General features: G+C 39.4%; 4 protein-coding genes across 5 annotated transcripts; 1 reads left to right on the forward strand and 3 right to left on the reverse strand.

Annotated features, from left to right (window-relative positions):
• Positions 1-2,956: 2,956 nt before the first annotated feature.
• On the reverse strand, positions 2,957-7,509 carry spef1 (sperm flagellar 1). Of its 2 annotated transcripts, none has more exons than XM_063874452.1 (7): positions 7,299-7,509; positions 7,015-7,126; positions 5,972-6,119; positions 5,763-5,808; positions 4,271-4,358; positions 4,083-4,188; positions 2,957-3,501 (listed from the first exon to the last, which is right to left on the reverse strand). In XM_063874452.1, the coding sequence occupies exons 1-7, from the start codon at positions 7,405-7,407 to the stop codon at positions 3,388-3,390; spliced, it is 723 nt and encodes a 240-aa protein (XP_063730522.1). In that variant the 5' UTR covers positions 7,408-7,509; the 3' UTR covers positions 2,957-3,387. The 2 variants fall into 2 exon arrangements, with proteins under 2 accessions (XP_063730522.1, XP_063730521.1); XM_063874451.1 differs by having other exon boundaries at positions 5,972-6,124; positions 6,993-7,126.
• A 57-nt stretch (positions 7,510-7,566) lies between these two features.
• Positions 7,567-17,219, reverse strand: adam8a (ADAM metallopeptidase domain 8a). Its single transcript, XM_063874389.1, is given in 26 exon segments — positions 7,567-8,471; positions 8,776-8,856; positions 8,962-9,012; positions 9,115-9,165; positions 9,252-9,299; positions 9,564-9,762; positions 9,864-9,975; positions 10,272-10,356; positions 10,836-10,922; positions 11,001-11,181; positions 11,279-11,360; positions 11,818-12,013; positions 12,187-12,276; positions 12,603-12,780; positions 12,879-13,021; positions 13,122-13,203; positions 13,376-13,545; positions 14,177-14,245; positions 14,404-14,447; positions 14,450-14,480; positions 14,940-15,171; positions 15,337-15,413; positions 16,349-16,427; positions 16,529-16,602; positions 16,806-16,915; positions 17,016-17,219. Coding segments are annotated over 26 exon segments (2,643 nt in total). The 5' UTR covers positions 17,062-17,219; the 3' UTR covers positions 7,567-8,426.
• A 690-nt stretch (positions 17,220-17,909) lies between these two features.
• On the forward strand, positions 17,910-20,886 carry znf511 (zinc finger protein 511). Its single transcript, XM_063874439.1, has 6 exons — positions 17,910-18,214; positions 18,337-18,410; positions 19,304-19,505; positions 19,649-19,773; positions 20,118-20,387; positions 20,688-20,886. The coding sequence occupies exons 1-6, from the start codon at positions 18,026-18,028 to the stop codon at positions 20,758-20,760; spliced, it is 933 nt and encodes a 310-aa protein (XP_063730509.1). The 5' UTR covers positions 17,910-18,025; the 3' UTR covers positions 20,761-20,886.
• On the reverse strand, positions 20,850-23,511 carry msx3 (muscle segment homeobox 3). Its single transcript, XM_063874450.1, has 2 exons — positions 23,010-23,511; positions 20,850-22,609 (listed from the first exon to the last, which is right to left on the reverse strand). Exons 1-2 carry the CDS (start codon positions 23,368-23,370, stop codon positions 22,203-22,205), a joined length of 768 nt encoding a protein of 255 aa, XP_063730520.1. The 5' UTR covers positions 23,371-23,511; the 3' UTR covers positions 20,850-22,202.
• Between the last annotated feature and the right edge of the window lie 1,027 nt (positions 23,512-24,538).

Raw genomic sequence — 24,538 nt, forward strand, 5'->3', positions numbered from 1 at the left:
AATGTAGTCGGTAAAGTACTCTTAAGTTAAAAAAGCAGCGTAAAGATACTCAAATGAAGTAGTTCTGCATTAAACATGGTGTTCAGACGCAGTAAAAGTACAAACGTATTAGCATCAAAGTAAAATCAGTATGAAAAAGTACTTGTGCATAAGGTCACAAGTATTCTAATATATTATTGGATTATAATTACTGATGCAGCATGTAAAGGATCGAATATAACATGACAATGTATTAGTTGAATTTAAAATTGTACTTGTCAAAACATTTGAAAAACAATGTTCATGTGTTGCACGGACTTATTTAGATATACGAGTGTTTGTGGCGACAAGAGGATAATTCAGTGAATTACTGAATATACACAATATATCACAATCTCTGTTGTTATAACCCACATCATGAGTTGTTAACATTACAACAACAGAAATGTGTTTGTCAAGTCTGTAAAATGTTTATCCCAAGAGGCTGAATCTAAGCCTCAAGTCCTGTCCTCAGCAGTCAGCTGCTCACAAAGGCTTTCCAGGAAGTGTTGTGTGTGTGTGTGTGTGTGTGTGTGTGTGTGTGTGTGTGTGTGTGTGTGTGTGTGTGTGTGTGTGTGTGTGTGTGTGTGTGTGTGTGTGTGTGTGTGTGTGTGTGTGACCACTGCCTGAATGACCATGAGGGATGGCTTCCTCTTATGACCTCCAGGCCTTAAACAGCCAAAACATCAGTACTCTCTTTCAGAGGGAGGGTGTTTAGTCTAAACCACATCTGGTTTTTCTGATGTCAAAATAAGTGAGAAATACGATCATAAAACATGTTTGTGGATAAATAAAATTCACTCGTCCGCATCTTGTTGACTTAACTGGGTTTTTTTTGGGGAAGTCTGGGTAGATTACAAAGGGTGGTCTGATTTGATGTCAGGGGGTGCACACACATATCAAGCTTGAAGCCCCCGCCTCACAGGAAGTGGTGCCAAGGTCACTTTTGCTGCTTCCTTTGGATGAGCCAGCACTTCTCTTTTCCTTCCTTTTGTCCCTGATCCTCAGATCCAGCTTGAACCTCCTACCCTTGACTCCTCCCTGGATCTGTCCCTCCCCAGAGACAGAAGGGTGTGGTGGTCCCTCACGTGTAGGCCTATAAATCTGATTCATCAGCTGCACTCAGCACCCTCACCAGTAGCTGCTCTGTTCTGCAGTGTATCTCACATTCCTATCCTATGTGTGTTTGCAATACTCACACACATAAAAAGAGCTTTGGCTTTGTTTTTCATCAGCATGTTTCTCACTACATTTCTGTTGCAACTCTTAAGATGTAATTAGTAGTAGTCTAGTCAGCTGTAAAATGTAGGCGCTAAATGTATTTCTGTGCCTCATAAAGGTTTTCTTCTGGTTTATTCTCCTGTTGCAAATTATCACTTCGTCTTTCAATGTTACACACAAAGGTGAATTGACTCATCATTAAGGGTAATACTCTGCATGTGAAACATTTGTATTCCGTCCTCTAAAAAGACCTTTGTTTTGAGTAAAATACCCTGATTATGTCATCAGGGTTACATTGAGTTAAGGCCTGGTCACACCATGTAAAACTGGTCAATTTTGTGGTAAGTTTCTCAGGGGTAAAGTCAACTTTGATGAAATGGAGGACGCTATTGTAGCTGATTAGCAGTGTGTCATCCAACTTTATTTAACATACTCTAATGGAGTATTAACTGCTTGAAACAGAGGTCTGTTGATGGTTTTAAAGACTTTCTGCAACAGTCGATAGAACATGTGTTTTGAATTAGTGAACTTATGTGAACTTACAGTAGAACTTGAGTAAATGGCCCAGGAGAGACATAACAGGAAGAAGCTAGGAGCTGAATTGAATTAATAGCCGGTGCATGTCTTGGCTGGCTAGCGTGCTAGTAGTTAGCTTGCCAACTTCTTCATCACCTAACCACAAAGTTTAGAGTGATGAAGGATGTTTTAAGTGCTAATGTAATAAAAAAAAACATCCTTACATTCAGCATGAGTGTATTTCTCTGAATACAAAGTAACTGTCTGAGACACTGTAACTTGGTCATACCCAGTACTACAATTCCCTTTGTGCTTATAGCCCCACAAGTTCCTCTGATTGACACACATTTCCTTCATTAAGGCTTATCAAAGGATGTTCGTTTTACATTTACTGCTGCTGCATTCACTTGCCTTAAATAAGATCCCTGATCCAAAGCTAGTTTATAAAACACTTTTTTTTGCTTAGTGTGCAGATGCTTTGATTGAGTTTGAAAGTGTATAGCTCCTACAATGTAGCTCAGTCGGATCCAGAGTGAGCTGTGTTCTTTATTTATCTATGTTTTCCGTAGGTATCAACACTAAAAACAGTGATTTTTACCTCAGTGTTATTTTATTTCTTTAGGTAAGCAGCAGCACAGTTACAGTTATATTGCTACAAGCGTGATGATGGTGAGTGATGGTGAGTGATGGTGATAGATGATGTGAAGCTGATCAACAAGCAGGTGACCTGTCTCTTGTTATTCCACACCATCTGAGGGGGCAACATCAAAGACAACCCAGGGACAGACACATACTTGACGGACAACATGGAGCAACCTGCCTAACCCTAATTTACTGGCCTTGGGGAAAGGGAAGTAAACTTTCAAAAGACAGACTGCAGGCTGTAGTTTATTACTATATATGGACTTCTGTTATCTTTATTGTGCGTTTATTCTGAAACGAATGCTTGAATCAGGGGGAAATTAAGTTGTTATTAATAACTGCATTCTACTGTATATTTCTCCAGTATTCTCACCTAAACAGGAACAAGAGTTGCACAGAAAATGAATGATGTAATGTGTAGACTTGCAGTGGGCAGTGACACAGTGACAGACACAGTGTTTATACTTAGCACTGCCTATCATTTGGTCTGGTTCATTTTAATAGTTTAATAGTCTGTTCATTTGCTCCTCTTTACTCATGTTCAAAAAGACGATTTGGAAAAGGTTTAACTGATTTATTTAGCACTTGGAGGTCAGAAGGCAGTGTGAAGGCACAGACGGTCAAAGAGAACTGAACGTATCACATTCTACATAAAAAGCAACTGAATGTATTACATATTTAAAATGATCATGAACCTTTTAACAGAGAACGTACGAGATAATATTTAATCATATTATATGCAATATCTGCACAAATAATTATATCATAGAGAAACTGATTTTGCACTGCCCTTGTTAAAAACATCATGTTTAAAAATATGCCAGATGTAAAAATTCGATAAATCTCTTGAACCATCATTTCACAACTCAACTTGGAAAACAAGTTTCTGTCTCACTGTTCTGTTACATTTCAAGTTTGATACATATTAGAAATAATCTCAAGTTTATTGCAGATGATGTCACAGGGTTATACCACAGAGCTATGTGTGTATCAGTGAGTGTTGCCTTTGGCTTTGTACGTCTCCAGATGCCGCATCAGGTCTTCAATACGCATGTCCTTCAAGTGCACCAGATGCTCTAACCTGTTCACTTTCATCTGCAGGATCTACACACACACACACACACACACACACACACACACACACACACACACACACACACACACACACACACACACACACACACACACACACACACACACACACACACACACACACACACACACACACAGTTGCAAAAGGATGTGGTTAAACTAGGTAAGCTTTATTTCCAAAGCTGTGAATTATCTCACTGATGAAAACTTCCTAAACTGGTATGGAAATGTAACACCATTGCGTCATAATTCTTTCTTAACATGCTGATGTGGCCACAGGCAGAAATGAAAAAAAAATTATATCCGCTCAGCAGAAGCTGACTCACTGACCACTGCTGACACCGCTTATGACACATGTGTTTAACACACACACACACACACACAAGCACGCACGCACGCACAAACGCACGCACGCACACAAACACGCAAATGGGACTGGCTGTCAGAACATCTGTAAACATCATCGTCTTCCGTTTTGATGTACCCTAGGGTTATAGCTGTGACACATATGAATTGTTTTTGCAGGTAGGTGTGTGTGTGTGTGTGTGTGTGTGTGTGTGTGTGTGTGTGTGTGTGTGTGTGTGTGTGTATACCTCCACAGTCTCCTGCAAAGCCATGACAGCTTGCTCTTTCTCCTGCAGGATTAGTCGTAAAGAAGGGTCCATGTCTGGGTACAACTGTGCTGTGTACTGCGGCTTACTGAACAAAATAAACACAAACAACAACATTATTATCATAAATCCTGCTTTTGATTACATTAAAAAGTCACTTTCAGTCATACCCGCCGTTTTTCATTCTGCGATTTTCATCTTTTTTCATGGTTTCTCCTGTCAGCTGAGCCACACGTTTTGCTTCAGACTGAGGAATATCTGATGACAACAAAGTAAATATAAAACATTTTTCCAACTATAATGTGAACAGAAAATGATGACTAACAACTACAACCTAAAAGGATTCACCCAGTAAATCTTATTGACACAAGTAAGGTAAAGGGAGGAGGAAAGGAGGCGTACAGGGGAGGATTAAGCAGAAAGGGAAGATAAGAAGATGGAGATAGAGAAAAACTAGGAGGCCTTTCAGTCTTTCAGTGCTGAGCTCAGGCCAGCGATAAAAGCCATCTGGTGATGTTTGGGGCTGATATGAGGACCTGAGCGCTGTGTCTGAAAGCGGATGGGGTGTAGATGGAAGAGGAAAGAGCAGGGAGGAGGTGCTGGTCTGAGGTCAGCTTTGTTTCAGGGACGGATGAGGTGTGGGAAACAGAGGAAAGACACGTCACCGATTCACTCCCTAAAGGTTGTGGCATTCTCTAATCAGTCCTGTGTGATGCTGTTAAATGTAGGAATGTTTGTGTCTGTGTGCGGTCGCTGCTATCTGGGGGAGGGATTAGAATGAACTGAGAGTTGGTAGCAGGACACACTCGCTGATAATATCAGGGCAGGCGGGCAGAGAGATGGCAGGAAGTAAAGAAAATATTGTGAATAATGTGATTTCAGAGCAGAATTGGCCTTCACAGCAGCTTCCAAACAATCCTCATGAGACAAAAGAAACACATCAGTGTGTCTCAAGTATTCAGATTCTATACTTGTCAGCAAACAGCACCTTTAAAATAAATCTAAAATTATACCCACTTCCCATCTTGGGCTAAAAAAGGCACATTTTATACTGTGCAGCCTCAGTCATGCTTGCAGACTGTGCACTGTGTCAGCTAATACAGCCCACAAAAGAAACTCACAGAGGGATACATCATCGATCTTAGGTCAAAACAAAAGTCATCACATTTATGTTAAATCAGCTACGTTTGGTTCTGTTATCCAGTTGATTTCCCTATTTCACTGATACTTTTCTCCCACAATGACAAACTGATCTCTTCCCCTCTGTGTTACCTTGGAATCTCGAAGATATTTCTTCACAGTGAACAAATGATTTAAAAAATAAAACACAGCTTGTATAATCGGCCCCTATTGCCATTCTGTTTGTTGCATTTTTCGAATCTTTGAAAGTGTAGGCATGCAGGAAAAGTTTTCTTGACGGATTCAAGGTAGCAGTAAGTAAGTAACTTTACATAATCATTTGGGGACTGATATTTTCTACAATTACAGTAACATCTTGGTATAGCTTCTTCAGATAAATTGATGCAAGGTCGAATTTATAAAGATCAAACATGGGCATGTGATTCAAAAGAAAAGTTTGATAAATGTGTGGATTAAGTAAAGAAACTTTGCATAAAGGAATGCCGTATTTGTTTAAATGGTAAACATGTATTACTACTCTACCTGTATGTGGTTTCTCCTGGTTTCTGGTGTCATAGTATTCCAAATCCTGAATATAAAAGAAAAAAATGTGTTCAAAATGTGATTATTTTCAAGCTTCAATGGAAAAGAGAGGACCACAGTAATCGTTTATCCCGTCATAAGAATTCCAACAGACAACAGGGGACTTATATGTCTCTTAGTGCAAACATGCATAAACATACAGTACACACCAGTATGTTCTCTGTAGTGTTCTCCAGTTTCTTGTCTATCTTCTCCCTGAGGGCGCTCAGCACAGGCTCTATTACTCCTGCAGTGCTCAGTACAATCTTCCTCACTGTCTCCTCAGGCACGTGGAAGTTCAGCTTGGAAAATACCTTCCTGTCCTCAGAGACAAAAGCAACAACACATGTTTCCAATAAAAATAATAAAGTAACTAATCAAAATCTGCAAAACCAGTCACTTTAGGAGCAGCAGTTTGAAAGTGATGATGCATTATTAAAACACTATAGGGGCCAATTAGTTTACAGTGAAGACTCATAAATCTGTATCTGGCACTGAGCCATATCAGCGGCCTGGGAGAGGATGAGTGGGTGTGGGTTGGATTGGTTCTCACGACCAGATGCAGCGAGACCCTTGGCAGTGCTTAACAAAAGTTTTGTCTAAGTGTTAAGCAGAAAATTATTGAAAAGCAAAAGTCTCTTACGGTATGAAGAGATGTCAAATACGATTGATAGTTTCCTAGTTGAGTGTGTTTGTGCAAGAATGTTCTGGAGAGATGGGGATATATTGACAGAGCCACATTGTGAAAATGTAAATCTTTCTAGCTCAAGGAAAGTGGCTTTGTGAACGAACACTATCACCTCTTATCCTATTCCTTATACCTTTATTTAGTTTCTTAATTCCACAAGTAAAGCCGCTTTTACTTAAAACATACATGAATGAATTTCCTATGCTTTTAGACGAAAACAATGATTGTCATTTAAACTGAAATAGACACCAAATAATTTGTGATTTTTTTTTTGTTTATGAAAGCTGAATAAAAAGATGCTTTGGACAGTCAAACCATAGGACCACTTTGGGATTTGACTTAATATAACACATTAAAAAAAATTAAGTGACAGCTCCATGTAACACAATCCTAAACCCCCTTACTGCATTTGAGACACGAACTGAAGTGTGAGTTGAAAAGTTAAAATACCATGTCACGTCAACAACCAACAAACACTTTGAATAAACAAACAGATAGCCTACATAAAGGTGTCTGGTGTCTTGCCTGTTGAGAACGTTCCAGTTACCGAGTTTCTGCTGAGTGGAGTTTGCAGAGATGTAGTTGTGCGGGTCAACTAGCTTTGGGAAGAAATATTTGACAACCTCTGCAGCCATCACTACAGAGGGTTCACCAGAGAGGCAGAGTCAGAACATAAAATAAACATATATGAGCTGATAAGCTACGTTAATGTAAACACGAAGCTGGAGACTTTGAAACCCATTTATACTAGGTCGTATTTCTCTTGCCTGCTTATGAGATAGCCAGGCCGGAGCTAAGTGAATAACTACCTCCGTCACTGAAGTCTCTTGTGATGTGTCTCTTGGGCCGGGACAGAGATATTTTGTCTATCCATGCGTACAATTCTTGCAGTTCCTCTTCGTTCAGCTTTCGGTCCATTTTTCTCAAAACGACTTCGGTTTCTGGATACTCTGTAAACTGAGCTAGCTTGCTAGTTTATCCCGACAACTGGTTGTTTAATACGTTGCTAGGCGACCGACAGTTAACAATGGCAACAGATAATGGCGACTGAAGGACGGGAAAAATGACTTAAAAACGTTGATTTTGCAGATTCTCTTTATTGTTAGCTCCGTCATACTGACAAAAAGAAGCTCTAAATAAATAAGAACGGTTTAAATGAACGTTCATTTCAAAGTTTGCAGGAAAAAACAAGGCATAATCCTAAATGTAAGCGAATTCCACAATTATTTGGCATCAAGGACTAGTCTGCTGCATAAAATATGCATTTTAAAATCCCTTGAATAGTTACAATCAACTTGTATCAAGCCAACATACAAAACAAAACAGCGGCATGTAATATTTCAGTATCACAAAGTCAAGCATACCCTGGTTAGTACAAAACAATTTCAAGGAAAAGTTATAACTTTTGTGGTTCATCCTTAATTAAACAATCCGTAAAGTGCCCATGTTGGTGCCATATTTGTATCTATTTTTTAAAATCCCTTTACGACAATATTTCTTAGAAAAAGCAGTACCAAAATCAATGTGAGGGAATTGGTATACAGTTACAGCATCAAAAGTGCAATTGCCTCATACATAGTTCACATATCCAAGGATCAAGAGAGACATTTCCCTTAAAAAAATACAAAAAATCATCATCATGGCGGCTTAGCCATTTGTCATTTATAAAGCACAGAAGTTGAGTCTGTCAATCACGGCTTCAGGTCATTATTAACATACTGAAGGCTTACATAAGCAAGACACAGACGGTGGTAATCCTCAGGCAGACCATAATTGACGGAAAAGCTCTGTCACCTTGTGTTCTGTGGATCTGGTTTCCACTTTAAAAAGAGACATGTGTCTCCTGCAAGGATTTCTAGGTCCTTCTTAGGTGGGACAACAAAAGTGTCTTCTGTCAGAGGATCTCATTGTTTACACCAGGCTGAATTATTCCTCGGTCATCTGGGCCTGCTGGAGGGCATCAGGGCGGCTCTGCCTGCAAGCTAGAAAAACAAGTTGTGTTAACAAACATACGGCTGATGAGCTTCTCTCAGTAGAACTCAAGATGTCTTTCTCTCTTTGCTTAAAGCCTCTTAGTTATTCAGAGGTGGCCCAGAGAAGTTTACTTGCTTACTGACTCACTAACCCCGAGTCACTGCTTGTTCATTACACTGCTATGTTGGGATAATGCCCCAAACCACAGACGTCTTTATAAATGTGAATGCTTTGAATGACTTTAATAATGTCTGAATACCAACTGCCAGGATCTGGAAGATTTAGGAAAGTGCGGCTGACTCAAATACATACCAGCTGAGTGTGTGGCAGTGGAGAGCAGACTGCAGAGGGCTTTGGCTTCACTGGAGGCATCGGAGGTTTTGGCTTCATGAGCTTAGAGAGCAGATGTTCACATTTTAAAAAAAGTGTCGATGGAATGAACAGTTAAATATGTGAATTCAAACATGAAGATTTTCTGTAAAATGTTTTTTTACTTACCGGTTTCGATGCCAGTGGTGGCAGGGGTCTGGATGGAGGTAGTGGCTTATTCTGAGAAATAAAAAGACAAAAAACTTTAACAACCATTAATACAAATAAAAATCAATTAGAGTCCTTCAAAAATAAATTCAACATTTTCAAAATGCAACTTACCTCAGTATAGATTGGCTTGCTTGAAACAGGCTGCATAAAGGACCTTACAACCTTAAGAAACACATTTATTTGCTGGTTAAAATACAGATATAGAAAAAAACTGCAACATTTAATAAAGACAAAACAGATCTGAATACCTGTTGAATCTGTGATGGCTGTGGGACAGCTGACACTTTCGTAGGTGGCTGTAAGGACACAATTAGAGATGAGTGGAGGCGAAATTTCTGTCTTTTCAACCATAATTCAGTACAATAATGGCCTGTTTATAATTCAGATTAGCATCCCTGGATCTTATTAGTTGTCAGTGTGTGGCTCAGGCACAATTCAGTAGGCAGATGTTTGCAATGACATGGTATAAGGTGCAACCTATAAATGCCAACAATGTCAATATAATGTCTAAATGAGACAGACTAAAAGCTAAACGTTTTATTGATAGTGCTATTGCTCACCACTGGAGCTGCTCTGCTGGGTTTCAGTGCTCCGGGATGTGGTCTGGCAGCAGCAGAAGACAAAGGTTTGTAGGCTTGAGTGGCCGAAGACTCCACAAATGTAGGCTGGCTGATGTGTGTGGACCCGAGGCGGGGGCTGTCTCGTGTACCACTTGTCTTAAACAACGGGTTAGTTTGTCCAGAGGTTGATTGGAGGCATCTATAATAAAAAAGAAGCTTAAATTTAAGATGAACAACAAAGACAGAGTTGTACAAAATAATCAAACAGAGACTAAAATAAATTGAAAAAAAAGTATGTACCTCTTCGCAGGTCGCCTTCTTTTGATGCAGCACATCAAACTCCCAATAACCAAGACTGACAGCAGGAGCAAACCAACCACCAGGGACACGATAAACACCACCATACCTGCCTCTGCACACACAATCACACATTGATTGTGACAATATTGCTTTACGCTCAAGGATGAGCATGTAACAGAGTACGTCATTGCTCAGGAAGCAAATGCACTGTAACATCATTAGCTCATTTGTACAGACTGGCTGGGGACTTCCAGTACAGTGTTTATCAGAACATAGTGCAATTGTTTAAGAGTGAATTTTAAGTAATATATCTCAGTTAAAACAGAGTAGAGGAGGAGCAGACACAAACAGCCTTGTGTGTGAAGCATGGTCATAAAAAGGTCAAGCATATGAAGACGTGTACAATACCTTGAGGGAGTTCTGACTGCTCCACATTGCAGAAAGGCGGGGCCCAGCCAGGGTTGCAGTGGCACTTCCTCTCATGATTACAAACCTGCCGATGATCAAAGTCACTGTCAGATTTGCCACTATTGCTATAAACAGGGTTGGGTAATCAAGGACTCAATAGAACTACATAATCAGATTACAATATAATAGTAACTATAATTATCCCAGATTAAATTTAAGAAATGTGCAATTAGATTTTAGTTTCTTTGTCAAATATTACCTATAATGTAACTTTTCCTTTAATATAAGGTCCTTTCAAAAATATGAAACTTTCTTTCATTTAAGACAAGCATTCCTGCCGTTTTGCAATGTTTGGAAATGTTTAAAAAGAAAAAAATAATAGTTGTGTATTTCGAGGTAGTCCAATTGTAATCCAAAAGTATTCATATGTATGCAATTTGTATAAAAATACTACTTTTAAATCTGAATGTCATTTGTATTCAACTGCCTACATTAAATGAGTCATCTGGTATAAGCCTGGCTAAACAGTGTTGTAAAGTATTGTAATGTCAGCAGATCTCTCACCCCATGGTTGTTGCATTTGGCGGAGCAATCATTTGTCCCGTACTCTTGTATGTTTGTGATGTCTTGACACCGTTGATTGTAGCAAACCTGAAAGACGAAGACACTGTTAACACATCTTGTGTCCACAGAGGTTTGGTTGGTATTAACAGCACACAGTTTTCCTACCATGTTGCTGCCACACTTGGTACCAACAGGCACCATGCCCAGGTCTGCAGGGTAGTTATCTTCAGGGTTCATAGTTGCCTCGTTGCATATTTCTCCATTTCCCACTCTGTTGAAGGACTTCCTGGATGTCACTGGAAACTCCCAGCCCCCGGTGCAGAAAAGTGTCCCACAGGATTGATCTCTGTGACCAAGAACCACAAAGCATTGATACCAAACCCCAACAACACCGCACTGTTAATAAACACTCTGATAGTGCTGATTGTATTTTTAGTACATACCGGATTGAACATCTCTGGCTGAACAGCGTCTTTCTACAGTTTCCGTACTGGTTGAAGCAAGCATCTGGAGCTACTTTAGCATCTAAACAGAATCATGACAAACGAGTTAGCTGCAGACCTAGGAGTTTTCATTTTCTATACTGTATATCCAGTTGTAGAAAGCAACTTAGAATCCCAACTTCTTGCTGCTTTAAACTTTTACTACACTTAATATTAGAAGCCAATATTGAACTTTTCCCTCCCCTATGTGGCAACATGAGTTGTTACTTTCTTTGCAGATTCAGCTATAACATTATGATATGTCATTTTGCATTAAGCTTCCCGGCTGAAATAAAAGACGGCCTTTAACAGCTGAATCATAAAGTGATGCTAACACAATAATTAATAAATCATGTTTTCTGAAATTGGCTAATAATTACACTTTTACTTTCAGAGTATTTCCACACATTGGTACTGGTACTTTTACGTAAAAGATCTGAGCACTTCCTCCGCCTCTGTCAGAATCAAAGGACAAACAGTTTTCCACTGGTGTTTGTTACCTGGCCCCCAAAGTCTCTTGCAGTGTTCCTGCTGTGAAGGGCACTGTCCATTGTAGCAGTATCCTCTTCCACGGTTGCAAGACAGACCGTTCTGGGTGAACGCGTCAGTCGGACAGGTGGCAGAGAAGCCAGTGCAGAACTCTGCCAGGTCACAGTCTCCTGTCTTCGGGCGGCAGACGCTGCCTGTCGGTTTCAGCTGCAGAGCGGAGAGAAACGCAGATGGGGATGTACCGACTACTGAAATAAGAACACTCACACATAACCAGCCAGAAGGCAGGCTCACACAGTGTCTAGCTACACGGTAACACAATAAGTATCAGTGAGACTTCACTCATCGACAATAGAGAGGGCATAGTAAGTTTTACTTACTTGGCAGTTGTTGCAGCACTCTCCATGTGCACACTGGGCTCCTGCATTAAGTTTGCAGGTGGTGGCATTGCAACAGGGATTCTTGCACTCCTTCACGAGACAAACAGAATATTACGAAACATTTTACTTTATGTGCGCTTTGATTATATTATTGTGTATATCCTAGAAATGGGACCAAGTCAGTCTCAACTCTTTGTACTCAAGTCCCAATTCCATTTTCCATTTACCTACTGTAATTCATTTTGAGCTTATACACAAACCAATTATCTTTGGTATTGTGTTTTTTTCAAACTGGTGCTCAGTAATGTCACGAGTCATTCGTTTTAAAGCCTAAGTGTTTTTATTATTATTTTGTCAAGTCTAAAGTGATCACATTTGGGACTGGTTTATACATAATTTCGACGCCATGCACAAACCTCTGCAGTGCCACAGTCACACTCCTCTCCCGGCTCCAGGAAGGCATTTCCACACACTGGCCCTCCGTAGACGCGCTCAGTAGAGGGAGTGTCCAGCAGACAGGCAGGGTTCACCTCCTCCAGGAACCTGCTGAGCTGCTGCTGACTGCAACTGCTGAACCGCTCAGGATACACAAGGCTGAGATGCAGGATCAAGAAAAAGAAATGTGAATACAAGCTTTCCCTTGGGTTTATACAATGGTGGATTTGAGGCAGTTTATCTGCCAGCAAGCTTACCCGACACTCTCGGACATGATGCAGCCTTTTTTCGATATTAAATAGCCGCAAACACAGTTTTCAGAATCATGGGACAAGCCCAGGTTGTGACCCATCTCATGTGCAATAGTAGAGGCCACTCCTATTGAGTTGGTGTTATGGTCCTGTGTGTGGAGTAGAGTAAACAACAAAATTAACATCACACAACTCCCATTAATTTTCTCTATATTTTTACACAGAAATGTTGCAAAAAAGTATAATCACCTCATTGACAGCTCCAGAGTTAGAGGTGCACATTGCGTTGGTGTTGGCTAATCCGACAGTGGAGCCATCAAAATCCACACCTCTGAGTGAAGAACAGGACAAACGATTAGATGCCAGCCAGTTCTAGCAGCTCAACACATCATCTTGGCATTGTCTTTTCAGTGGGCAGCTAGAGAACCTTGGAGAGACTCAATTCTCCTATGTGCGTTACTGTGTATGTGTGTTAAGATCAAATCCCATCTTCTCATTCTTACGTGATGAACTGTGCGTTGTCGTGTTTGTTCCTCGGCAGAAGGCTTCGCTGACGCCACTCGAGGAAGCGCATGAGGGTGACTTCTGGTTTAGTGCTGACCTCCATCTGATCTTTGTATGACCAGATATCCAGACCCACCAGCATCACACGGACACCCACTGGGCGATACAGCTGAAACAAAGCAACATGTTAGCACAAACTGAATGCAACAAAAATTGAATGAGATATTTAGAAGAGTATTTTTGAATGCATAGGATTCAAACAAGTAATTCTACAAATCACAGAACCAAAGGCCTCATCGGTCCCAGGAAACACCTGTTGGGTCTAGTGCTGTCTGATGTGTGCAGTTCTCTTTCAGAGTATGCAAAGAGGATTGTGAGCAATGTGTGAAGCATAACAGCTTTGGTGTGAAGATTCACAGTTAAAGTTAGATTTTCACAGTGAGAGAACTATCCCTTTGCTATTATTGGTCAGATTCCAGTCAGTGAGGAACACATAGTATCAGGACAGATTTCTTGTGTTCAATACACTCAAAATGAAAGGTCTGGAAACGTGGCAGTCATGCATTGTGATTCAAACTGTTGAAGCTTTCATTTTCTTCTAAAAGTACAAATCGCTGGAAAATGTTGATGGGTACTGAGTCTGAGGTCAAAGAAAGTTAAAAAGAATCAAGCTTTTATACTAATGTTTATTTTAGAATGTTGTTCTAAAATTTCATCAGATCATTGCTTTTTGTTAGCTGAGCAAAAACATGACAAGGTTGAACCTTTTAAAGTGATAGACAACAGAGGAACAAACGTACCTTGTCCACGTGGTTTGCTATTTCAAGCGCTCTAGCCTGTATGGTCTTCTTACTGCCAAACTTCTTGTACTAAAAAGAAAATGTTTATATTAGTGAAAGACCCAACAACGTATCAGATACAAAAGAGAGATTACTGTTTGAAAGGCAATGTGAATCATCCAAAAGATCATTATACTTGGCTACATCTGCAATAACAGGGTCAGTCAGGGAAAGGAAATATATCAAACCTCCGTGTGGTCGACCACCACAACCAGCTCCACTGTCCTAGGTTTCCTGAACGTTCTTTGGTCTGGGCTCTGCTTTTCTAAAAAAACACAAAAGGGTTGATGATATAAACAACATAAAGAGAGTCTGTAAGTTTTATATTCTTTAGAAATCAACTTTATTTGTAAGTACCTCTCAAAACATGAAATAAGATTAAAAAGAAGATTAAAACTGCAAAGAATTCTGATGCAAAGATGATTGAGGCTTAACAAAAAAAATGTGACAAGTATTGTCTCTGTATTTTTTATTTTATTTTTATTTTTAATACAACAGATTATCAACGTGCAAAGTGCAAAAAACTTAGTATGAATGGAATTGTCCTAACTGTTTTAGGGCTGTATAGTATTGCAGTATTATTCAAGATCTTAAGCTGCATATTTTATGGTCTTTGCTGTTTTTTTTAGCTGAAATTTGTCAAATATAAGAATGCTGCAGGATATCAGCTGTCGGCTTCGAACCCTGGTGTATTTCTGTATGTGTGTACTCTGTGTTTCTTTACCAGGCTGCTGAGCTGGAACAGTCCAGACGGACGAGCTCCATGATCATAGAAAGTGGTTGTGTTTCCATGGGAACAGGAGCTTCTCTTCCTCCTCAGGTGTTTGTAGTTGTAGACAGCATGAAGACCCTCGTCACTTTGAGCCTGGGAGTTCTGTCTGCCGTCCTGCTGTCCCACCTTGGCGTCGGCCAAAGGTTCGATAAGATGCGTTTGGTCCTGGAGACGCACAAACCCCCTGTAGTGCAGAGCAGGAAGTTCTTAGAAACTCACAAAACAGTTGTTTTCTTTTTCTTCAGCATTTCTTTGTTTATCAAGCTTTCAAGTTTCCACAGATACTGACACGAATAAACATGTATTTCTTATGAAAGATAGAACAGAAATGACATCCAGCAATACTCACTTTATTCCTGAGCATAGTTCCACACTGGCAGAGGAGTCCTCTACTCCCACTATGTGCCCATGGTAGTAGCAGTGAACCTGTACAGACAGGCGTTATTCGTCAGAGACAAAAGGAGAGATTTAACTCAAACTCAGTTTTTTTCCATAAGCACAATGTGAAATTTTCCCAATTTGAATCACAATATTGAACAAAATATTGTGATGTGTGTGTCATGGTCAGATGAAGTGTCTTGTGAAATGTCCTAACCATATATGTAAATTCCTCTTCCATATTGGACTCAAGTTTGGCAGTGGATTGTGTCACCTCTTATAAAAAGAACATTTGCGAAACTTCCTTTTATCGTGACATCTGATGTTTCCGAATAAGAAGTTACTGGCAAGTCTTTCATAAATTGCCAGTAACTTTGAAGATGAAGACAATTAGATCATGGATGTACTTGTTTTTTTGTGTTACTTAACAGGTAGCTTAATATATTGGGGAAATACTGTAACCAAAATTGAAGAAATACTTGCATTATACATTTTCTTGGACCCTTTTCTACTTTTTCTTATATTTAACATACAGTCTATCACATATTTTGTAATTTAGACTGACAACAAAATAGCCAAACCAGCGTTTTACAAAAGTAAAAAAAATGAAACAAAGACACCGGAAGCCCAATGTAAAAAAACAACGAAACTGGGGGAGCAGGTGTCACAGGATATCCCACACGTAACTGCCTCATGCCTGTACAGTAAAATAAAGATCTTTGGTAGTATTACACCAGCCTTGTTTCAGACCTCTGAATCGCCCACATCATTATTCAATGATACAAACAGAATGAATCGAGTGAAAAAAAAAGAAAGGACATCTGATTACTGAGTACCACACTGTGGTTGTAATCAGCTTTCATTTAAGGCTTACAATCTAAATGTTCACTACACATGCATGTATTTCTGATGTATCACATTGTAATGCAAGCACGTATATGGATTCATTTATAATGAAATAGTGTTGGAAAAAAGCTACATACCTTCAGATCTGGAGTAGTAGTGACTTCGGTGCCCTGATCAGTATAGTGTGTCACAGAGAAGTTTTCCCCGACAAGGTCTCTGAAAAGAACAGATTTTATTTTGTATGCCAATAATATTTACACATCAAGAAAGAAAATACAGAAAAAAATAATACTTCCAAACATTTGAGCTTTTCTCACTTGTTCTTTTCCAGATGCAACGTGTAGTTTTTCCCTGCTATCGTCAAAGAGTACTGGAGCACATCAGGGTATGGCTACACACACACACACACACACACACACACACACACACACACACACACACACACACACACACACACACACACACACACACACACACACACACACAGATATACTTTATTACATTGTTAACATGTGTGTTCAAACTGTATATAGGCTATTATTTAAATTTCTTAACAAATGCATATAAAAACTTTAACTGTAGAGTGTGTGTTACCTGATGTGTAGTAGCCTCATTACTGAGAGATGAATCCTTCAGCCTTTGAGGTATCACAGTTTGGTACTTCATCACATGAGATAGAGTCCTCACGCTGCCCGCAATTGTTCCTGCAAGTACCAGGAGAAGGCTATTAGATGAGACCAAAAGGAAAGAAGAAAAGAAAAAAAAGGAAAGAAAGACACAGAGAAAAAGTAAGAAAAGTCGTACCCCACGAGGAGAAGAAAATCCATAAGAGATATCCAGAATATTGCATGTTGCTCTACCGGACGGACTCTGTCATTGTGTGCTGGAGAGTCTGAGGGAAATAGGCTCCTCAGCTCTCCGCCCCTCTCTGCTGTGTAATATCCTGAAAATTACCATTTGAGCTTGACAAACCACATGAGTCACTATCCGAGTCTTAAAAAAAGTCCAACGTTGTTCTTTACAACATTTATATAAATGATGTAAGGTGCTGATCCAATGTTTAAGTTACAGATTTGATTTTTGCCGGAAATTAAGCTGTAGTGATGAACATCAGTTAGAAATATGTGGAAGTTTTCCAGTGTGTTACAAAAAAGAAAGTCATCTCAGCCCTAAAGTTCCCCTCCTTCGTTTTGAAGCTTCTATGTGGCTAAGGGGGATTTTTAAGTTCGTCTTTCTCTCAGGATTTGATTTGAAAAAATAAATAAAACGTCCTACAGAACAGATTAAACATATAACATTATGTTTTTACAGCGACGAACATGTCGTCCCTGTAGGCTACTAATTCAGAAAGGAAAAATTAAGTTAATGTCAGTCCTGAACACCGTTTAAAAAAAAAAAAAAAAAACACAGGGAAAACACTTACTTTACGTGGGGCACCAAAAGTTTCTTTGTTGAGATGACAACACGTAAATTTAATCTTACTAAGGAATATTTACAGTGTAAGTAAGCATATACACTAAGTAGATAACGCTGTAAAAGATGTTGACACATGGCGAATTGACCCATAACCTAACCTAACCTAACCTAAACCAAACCTTCAAGGTTATATTAAATAAGTGTAAATCATATAATCCTATTACCCAAACTTTTTGAAGGGCACATACCAGGTGATGGCGACAACGCACCAATTTGGGTTTGACAACCGCCCAAGTACTAGATGACGTCGTCAATCCGCGACAACCTCAACCAAAACATAAAAGCTCTTGACGTTCACAGGAGTTGGAGCTTTTAACAGACGTTTTTTTCACAAAACGATGTTGCAACCAGACTTGGTACTACTTCTGACAGAGGGACATGTGTTGGTAAAGAGCTGTGATGAAGACTGTCTGACAGAAAATATTCTGGAGCCGAGGCAGAGTGAGGGTGAGGAGGGTGATGAGGGAAACCCGTTCAACTTCAGCCCGCAGCTCATTCACCTGCACAGGGACCACCAGCTGTTTGAGGTAACATAGCAACAATAAAATAACCCGTACTCATTCTGCTGAAGCATATGGGTAACCGGCGCTACCATTTTAGCTAGCTTACCTTTTCACCATAACTCACTGCAGGTGAATGTTGTTCACAGGATGGGGACATTCACAGACACATGTACCTGCAAGACCTCTACATCTCAGAGGCTGAGGACAAGCCAGCACTCGGGTATGAAAACCATGGTTAGCTTTTGTAAAAATGTTTTTAAAAAAAGCTTGTGTGTGACTGTGGTTAACGAACACAACGCATTTTCTTTCTTTATTTGTATTGTGTCTTTTATTGAACAAAGAAAATGCATAACAAAACAAAAGAGAAGAGATGATATATATCAGATTATAGCAGTTGCCCAAATTACAACCAAAAAACAATAAAACATTCTCTAGTGCCTATCACACTAACAATTATAACAAATGAAAAAAACAGTTGTATAAAATGTGAATACTATCTACATTATATAGGCAATTCAATTTCAGGGAGGATGGTGTAGGTACTTCACTTTAAAGCAAAAACAAACAAGGAAAATACAAGTATATGACAATGTATGCTTGGTTAACTTTACAAACACCCAAAACTAACAGGGTTATGAATAATTACATCAAAACAACAGTTAGCTAAAGCTAGGTGGTGAGAGATTTTTCTGAAACTCAGTGAAACAACTTCAGACAATATATATATATATATATATATATATACACACATATACCACAAACTGTTATCTAGTTTGGTTTATACATTCACATGAATTGAAAAAAAAAAGTTCCCCAAGTGACAACAGGTAACGAAAGAAAGAAATGTAATGATATGATAAATAAATCACAAATCAATCCGTTAAATCAGTCAGTTTTTACAGTAAAAGTTTCTGCGAATATGATAAAATGTTATATATACGGTAAAATACTCAAATTAAGAAGCAGTAAGATACAGGTATCTCCAGAAATAAGAAAATAAACCAGCCATCGACAAATGTGCACTAGGAATTATAATTCCTTACAAATGTGGATTGTATTGTCAGTATGGGTCAGACTGTAAGTCACCATCCCCCTCTTGTTATCTTTTCTCAGTGTTTCAGAGTTTGCCTGTCACATATCTGGCTGCTGTGCCGTCTTCAGCACTTTGGAGGAGTATGAGCACCACTACAACTCCCTTCACAGACATGTGTGCTGCTCCTGCCGTCGCTCCCTGCCAAGTGCCCGGCTCCTAGACATTCACATTCAGGAGTGGCATGACTCTCTCTTCACCATCCTTTCTCAGAGGCAAGATATGGTAAGCAAAAGGATGTGTTGCGTCCTTTCCCATGACATCTCGGTTGTCTTGCTCTTAAACTAAAAGCAAAACCCTGTAAGATTATTCGAAAAAGAACACTGAGTCTTTAACGTTTTACATGACACTTCCTTTACATTTTTCAGTACCAGTGTTTGGTGGAGGGCTGTGGACAGAAGTTTAGCTCTAGTAAACAAAGGAAGGACCACCTAATACAAATTCACAAGTATCCTCCGGACTTCCGATTTGACAAAACCAAAAAGGACAAAGGGTAAGAATGCATTATTTCTCCATTAGATGGCAGCAAAACCTCACAAAAACAATACTTTTTGATGTAAGGTTTCAGTCTTGGAGAGTCAGTGCTTGTTGTAGTAAACAGGATTTATGCCTCTTAATTAAAATTCTTGAGTTGAAGCAATGTGTATATTTTCACTCAGCTATTTCATATTTTCATGTAAAAGTATCATGATAGGTTATAGACCAAGAATCGTTCTGATGCTTTATTGAGACCAATGCGCAGCTTCAGAGTCAACTGTTTGAAATGGATTAAACCAGAGTTAAATTATTGTAATTTTATTAAAATAATATTGAATGTTTGAATTTCTTTGTTAATAGAATGCGGCAGACGATGAAACATCAGCAGAAGGACACGGCTATGGAGGTAGTGGACGATGTGTGTGAGTCTGAGGGTGTGTGTGACGTTATATGTGATGTTCTGTCCCAACAACCCGAGGAGGGAGAATCCATGGAGATGCATGGGTCCGAGGAAGAAGCTGCTTGCATGGCAAAGTCGGCCTCTACTGAGGATCATGCATATCCTAATGCTGCAGCTCACAGCACAGCAAATTCAAGCAGCGACCCACTGAAACCACGATACTCCTACAGGTTAGTCTTTAACAAGTCTGCTGCAAAGCACTGGATGTCCCAGGCAGCTTTCGGCTGCAGTAAGAGCGGCCTAAAGTCAGCCATTTTTAAGATGTTTAATGTTAACTCTTGCAATTTAAATTCCTATCTTCTTAAAGTGCAATACTTAAATTCATGTTTGGCAAACTGCGGGAACGGATCATTCTCTTATTTAAACACAATTTTATATTATTTAAATGTATGTAAATTGATATCTTCCTAATTTTTACCACAGTTTTAAAAATGATAAACATCTGAGGCAGCCGTGTTTTTGTCTCCCAGGGTCCCCACAAATGTGTGTTTTGGTCACGGCTCCGTCCGGGGCTTCAGAGGGCGGCGGGGAAGGAGGAAATAAATCAACAGAATACTGTTTTCTGTTATATGAATATAAATGACTTTATACATGCTACACAATATAACATGAACACAATATATTCACTGTCATATGGGACACTTCAAATAAAATGTTTTTTTACAAATATTTGATGTTAATATACATTCATTCAGGTGATAAGCAGCGCTGCTCAAGGAAATGCTTAAATGACAAATTAAATGGACAATTTGGAAGAGGAAAATGACAGATATCAGAATTTACATAAAAGATTTTAATAATTGTACAAAACATCTCTTTTCCCATTGGATATAAAATACACTGTACATTCATTTAGCATTTTTGAATGTTTGCAAAAATAGCTGATGACTTTTATTTACATTTAGTAATGAAACAAGACTTTTAAGAGCTCTTTGAACATCTGTGCAAAAAAAGTTCTCCTTTTGAGGTACCGTAATAAAGTTAAATAACATTAATTAACAGATTGATTTTATAGGTGATTTATATTTTTGAAACAGAAAAGTGTTAAGAACTACAAACAAACGAGAATGATGTTGTTTAGATAATACATTGTCATTGAAAGCTCTCATGTATCAAATTAAACATGAACAAATTAAATCGTAATGCCAAATATAAACGTCTTATTTTTTAAAAGGAAAAAGGTCTTAAACTATTTTTCATGGATTTTTGACCTCATTACAACAGTGATGAAAAAGGCAATGAGCACTCCAGAGTGTGGCTCATGATTGGTCTTGTTATTGATGATTGAAGATGACCCATATTTAATTATATGCATTTTTCTTTTAGGATAATGTTCTTCAAGTTTCTTTCATTTCTTCTTTATATTCTCTGATCGTATGTTTAGGTACAATCCAACAATCAAATGTCTCGGGAATGGAGGTAAATCATTCACATGGAAATCACTTTAGGCAGTCCTCACGATTTATTGCTTAAAAACCCCAAACATCAGGCCTTTAAATGATGATTTAATCTCTTCCGACATTTCAAATCACTGACCTCTATTGGAATAGAAAACCTCAAAATAAATGAAGTTTGAAAATTGAGCCTGAACCCTTCACTCGGTCAGTCATATCAAAAAGATAATACCGAATGCACTGCAAATAAAAATTTTAACACAACTTTTGACTAAAAAGTAAGTAATCATTATTAAAAATGTATTTTAAAAAGGCCAATGAAGTGAAAAATATCCCACTTATTTCCGTATCGCGTGTTCCTAAGGCATAATTGAAGGACTTTGAGAAGTAAAAGAGGTTGTTAAACCAGTAAATTTGTGTAAAAAAAATATTACATTTTTCCTTATAACGAAAATATCATACAAAGTTTAAATATAAGATTCACGACAGGTCGAAGTTGCTTTTTTGCACTGTTGGTTATTTGCTGTATGAAGGTAACTTTTTTTAATTAAAGGAAGGTCTCCAGACGATGCATTTCAAAGTTAGTGAGGGTTAAGACAAGTAGTACATCCCATATGGTCCACCGAATAGTCCTGGGACGGGGAAGGCAGGCCGTGGTCCGTTCAGCGCCCCGTAGAGGGACGGTGCACCCATGGGTGCGCTCAGGGGGAAGGGGAAGGTGAAGGCCGGCAGCAGCGGCTTCGCGACCAGCTTGAACTTCTCCAGCTCGGCCTCCTGCAGCCTCTTGGCCTTGGCCCTGCGGTTCTGAAACCAGATCTTGACCTGGGTCTCTGTGAGGCTGAGGGAGCAGGAGAACTCCGCTCTCTCTGCAATGGACAGGTACTGTTTCTGACGGAACTTCCTCTCCAGAGACAGCAGCTGAGAGGTTGTAAAGGGAGTTCTGGGTTTCCTGTTGTTTTTGTGTTTACGTAGATTGCACGATGACGGGCTGGGAAGTCCTGAAAGTGTGGATATAGAGTCACATTATTGCAAATAAATGATCGATATGGCTCAACAATGACTTTGTTACTTTACTTCATGCAAGGGTACAAATAAAGCCAAACAAGGGACATTTCAATCACATAATATCTAGGCTGTTATTTGAAGCCTTTTACATTACTAGTTTAAAAGTAAATCTTCATCATCTTTCGTTATAGAGAGTTACAGATTACGAAGTGGCTTTTTACATTGACTTTTTTCATCAGTGTACTGCTATAAAACATCGGTTAGGGTAGGCTTTAGACTATTTCGTGCAAGGTTAATGATAAAGGATTTAGGCCAATAATAGAACGTTGTGGTCTGTTTAAAAGTTGAAAAATATGTGTGTCTCATAATTAAGAAAGTGTATCCTACACTCACTTGAAGGGGATGCATAAGGAGTCTGTAACCACGGGCTCGTTTCCTTGTCGCTGAGGTCCCCGGATTCGGTTTTGGACCGGTAAAGTCCACTGGGTGACGCACATTCTGTATCCTCTGCCCGGACACAGCCTGAGCCATGTTTTGGAGAGTGGAGCCTCCTGTCCTGTGTCCTATCTGATATGAGGGATTCCACACTGAAAGGCAGATCTAAGTTTTTTGTTTTACACCTTCTGACAGATGACAGGTCCAGCTCGTCAGCTCCTGTGCCACCAGCAGCTCGGTCCTCCGGTGAGGTCTCCCCCAGAGTAGCCGAGGGCGGTGATCCTTGCGCAGGATTCATTACGCACGACTGAGGTGCCATACAACCAAATATCCTGCCGCTCGTCCCGTTGCTGTTTTCTTTTTGCGTTTTCACTCAAAAAATCGGTTATCTCCCACGTTCCTCCAATATTGCGCATCAGCGTTAAAGTTCGTTTTTACGCACTGACTTGTCTCTCCTTCAGTGAAGTGCCATGAGTTTCCCTCTCATCTTTCCGCCTGCCTATCAGTCTGTCGATGTTCCCACGTGACTCAGCTAAAACCGTTTCTGATAGGCCGGGCTTGTAACGACAGTGTTGTGGTCCACTTTTTGTGCCTGTGGTGCGTTGACTGACAAACCTCTGATCAGGGGCGGGGCGCAGAATTTTTGACTCCCACTCACGTTTTTACTGTTGTCCCTCTCCAGCTACACGAGCACCCTCTCTGATGCACTGCTAACATCATCACTGCATTGATATACAGTATTTAAATTTGTTCACACATGCTTCTTTGCTAGCTTCCAGTATTGCCAGAAACATTTAGTTAAATGACCATATAATTATACACCTCACTATCTGGTCAGACTAGTGGAGCATTTAGCAGCTAAAGAAACAGAGATTTCTTTCAATATATTTTGGTGGAGACCAAAATCAGAGCAAGCATAACTCCGAATGCATATTATTGTTGCTTTGCGGCTTATGAAAATGTAAATCGGCAACTGTTTGCTACGACTTTATAAGGCAAAGATATGTTTATGTGTTTACAGCTTGTTCCACTGCCCCTGAGTGGCCAAATAAATACAATAATGAAAAAGGTTTTACAAAAGACAGAGACAAAGACTCAGTTTAAAAAGTTTAATGTTATCAAATGTTTTGTTATGTGATCAAAAGTGCTTTCACTTGTCGTAGGACCCTGTCTGAAAGGTTGGACTTACATGTTACAACAATTTATCACCGTGTTTCATTAAGACAGTGAGGCAATCCAGGCTTTAATTCACAGGATTTTTTTGCTCTTCAGGGTTACTGTCAATATACATAACTATCTTGTGGTCTGTAATCAAATTATCTATGGCTGTGTATTGCCCATACTTCATCCTTTTGTGTTCATTGTCTGTAATCCTTTTGTGAGACAGTAAAACCCCAACTAATGTTGCAGAGGTCCATTGAAGAGGCCCGTCTAAATTGGCCTTGTTTTGCAGCTTTTCAAATCAAGTCAAATTATTTTCAGTGAAA

Source organism: Eleginops maclovinus, chromosome 22 (assembly GCF_036324505.1).
Source record: "Eleginops maclovinus isolate JMC-PN-2008 ecotype Puerto Natales chromosome 22, JC_Emac_rtc_rv5, whole genome shotgun sequence".
In the NCBI taxonomy this organism is placed as follows: Eukaryota; Metazoa; Chordata; class Actinopteri; order Perciformes; family Eleginopidae; genus Eleginops; species Eleginops maclovinus.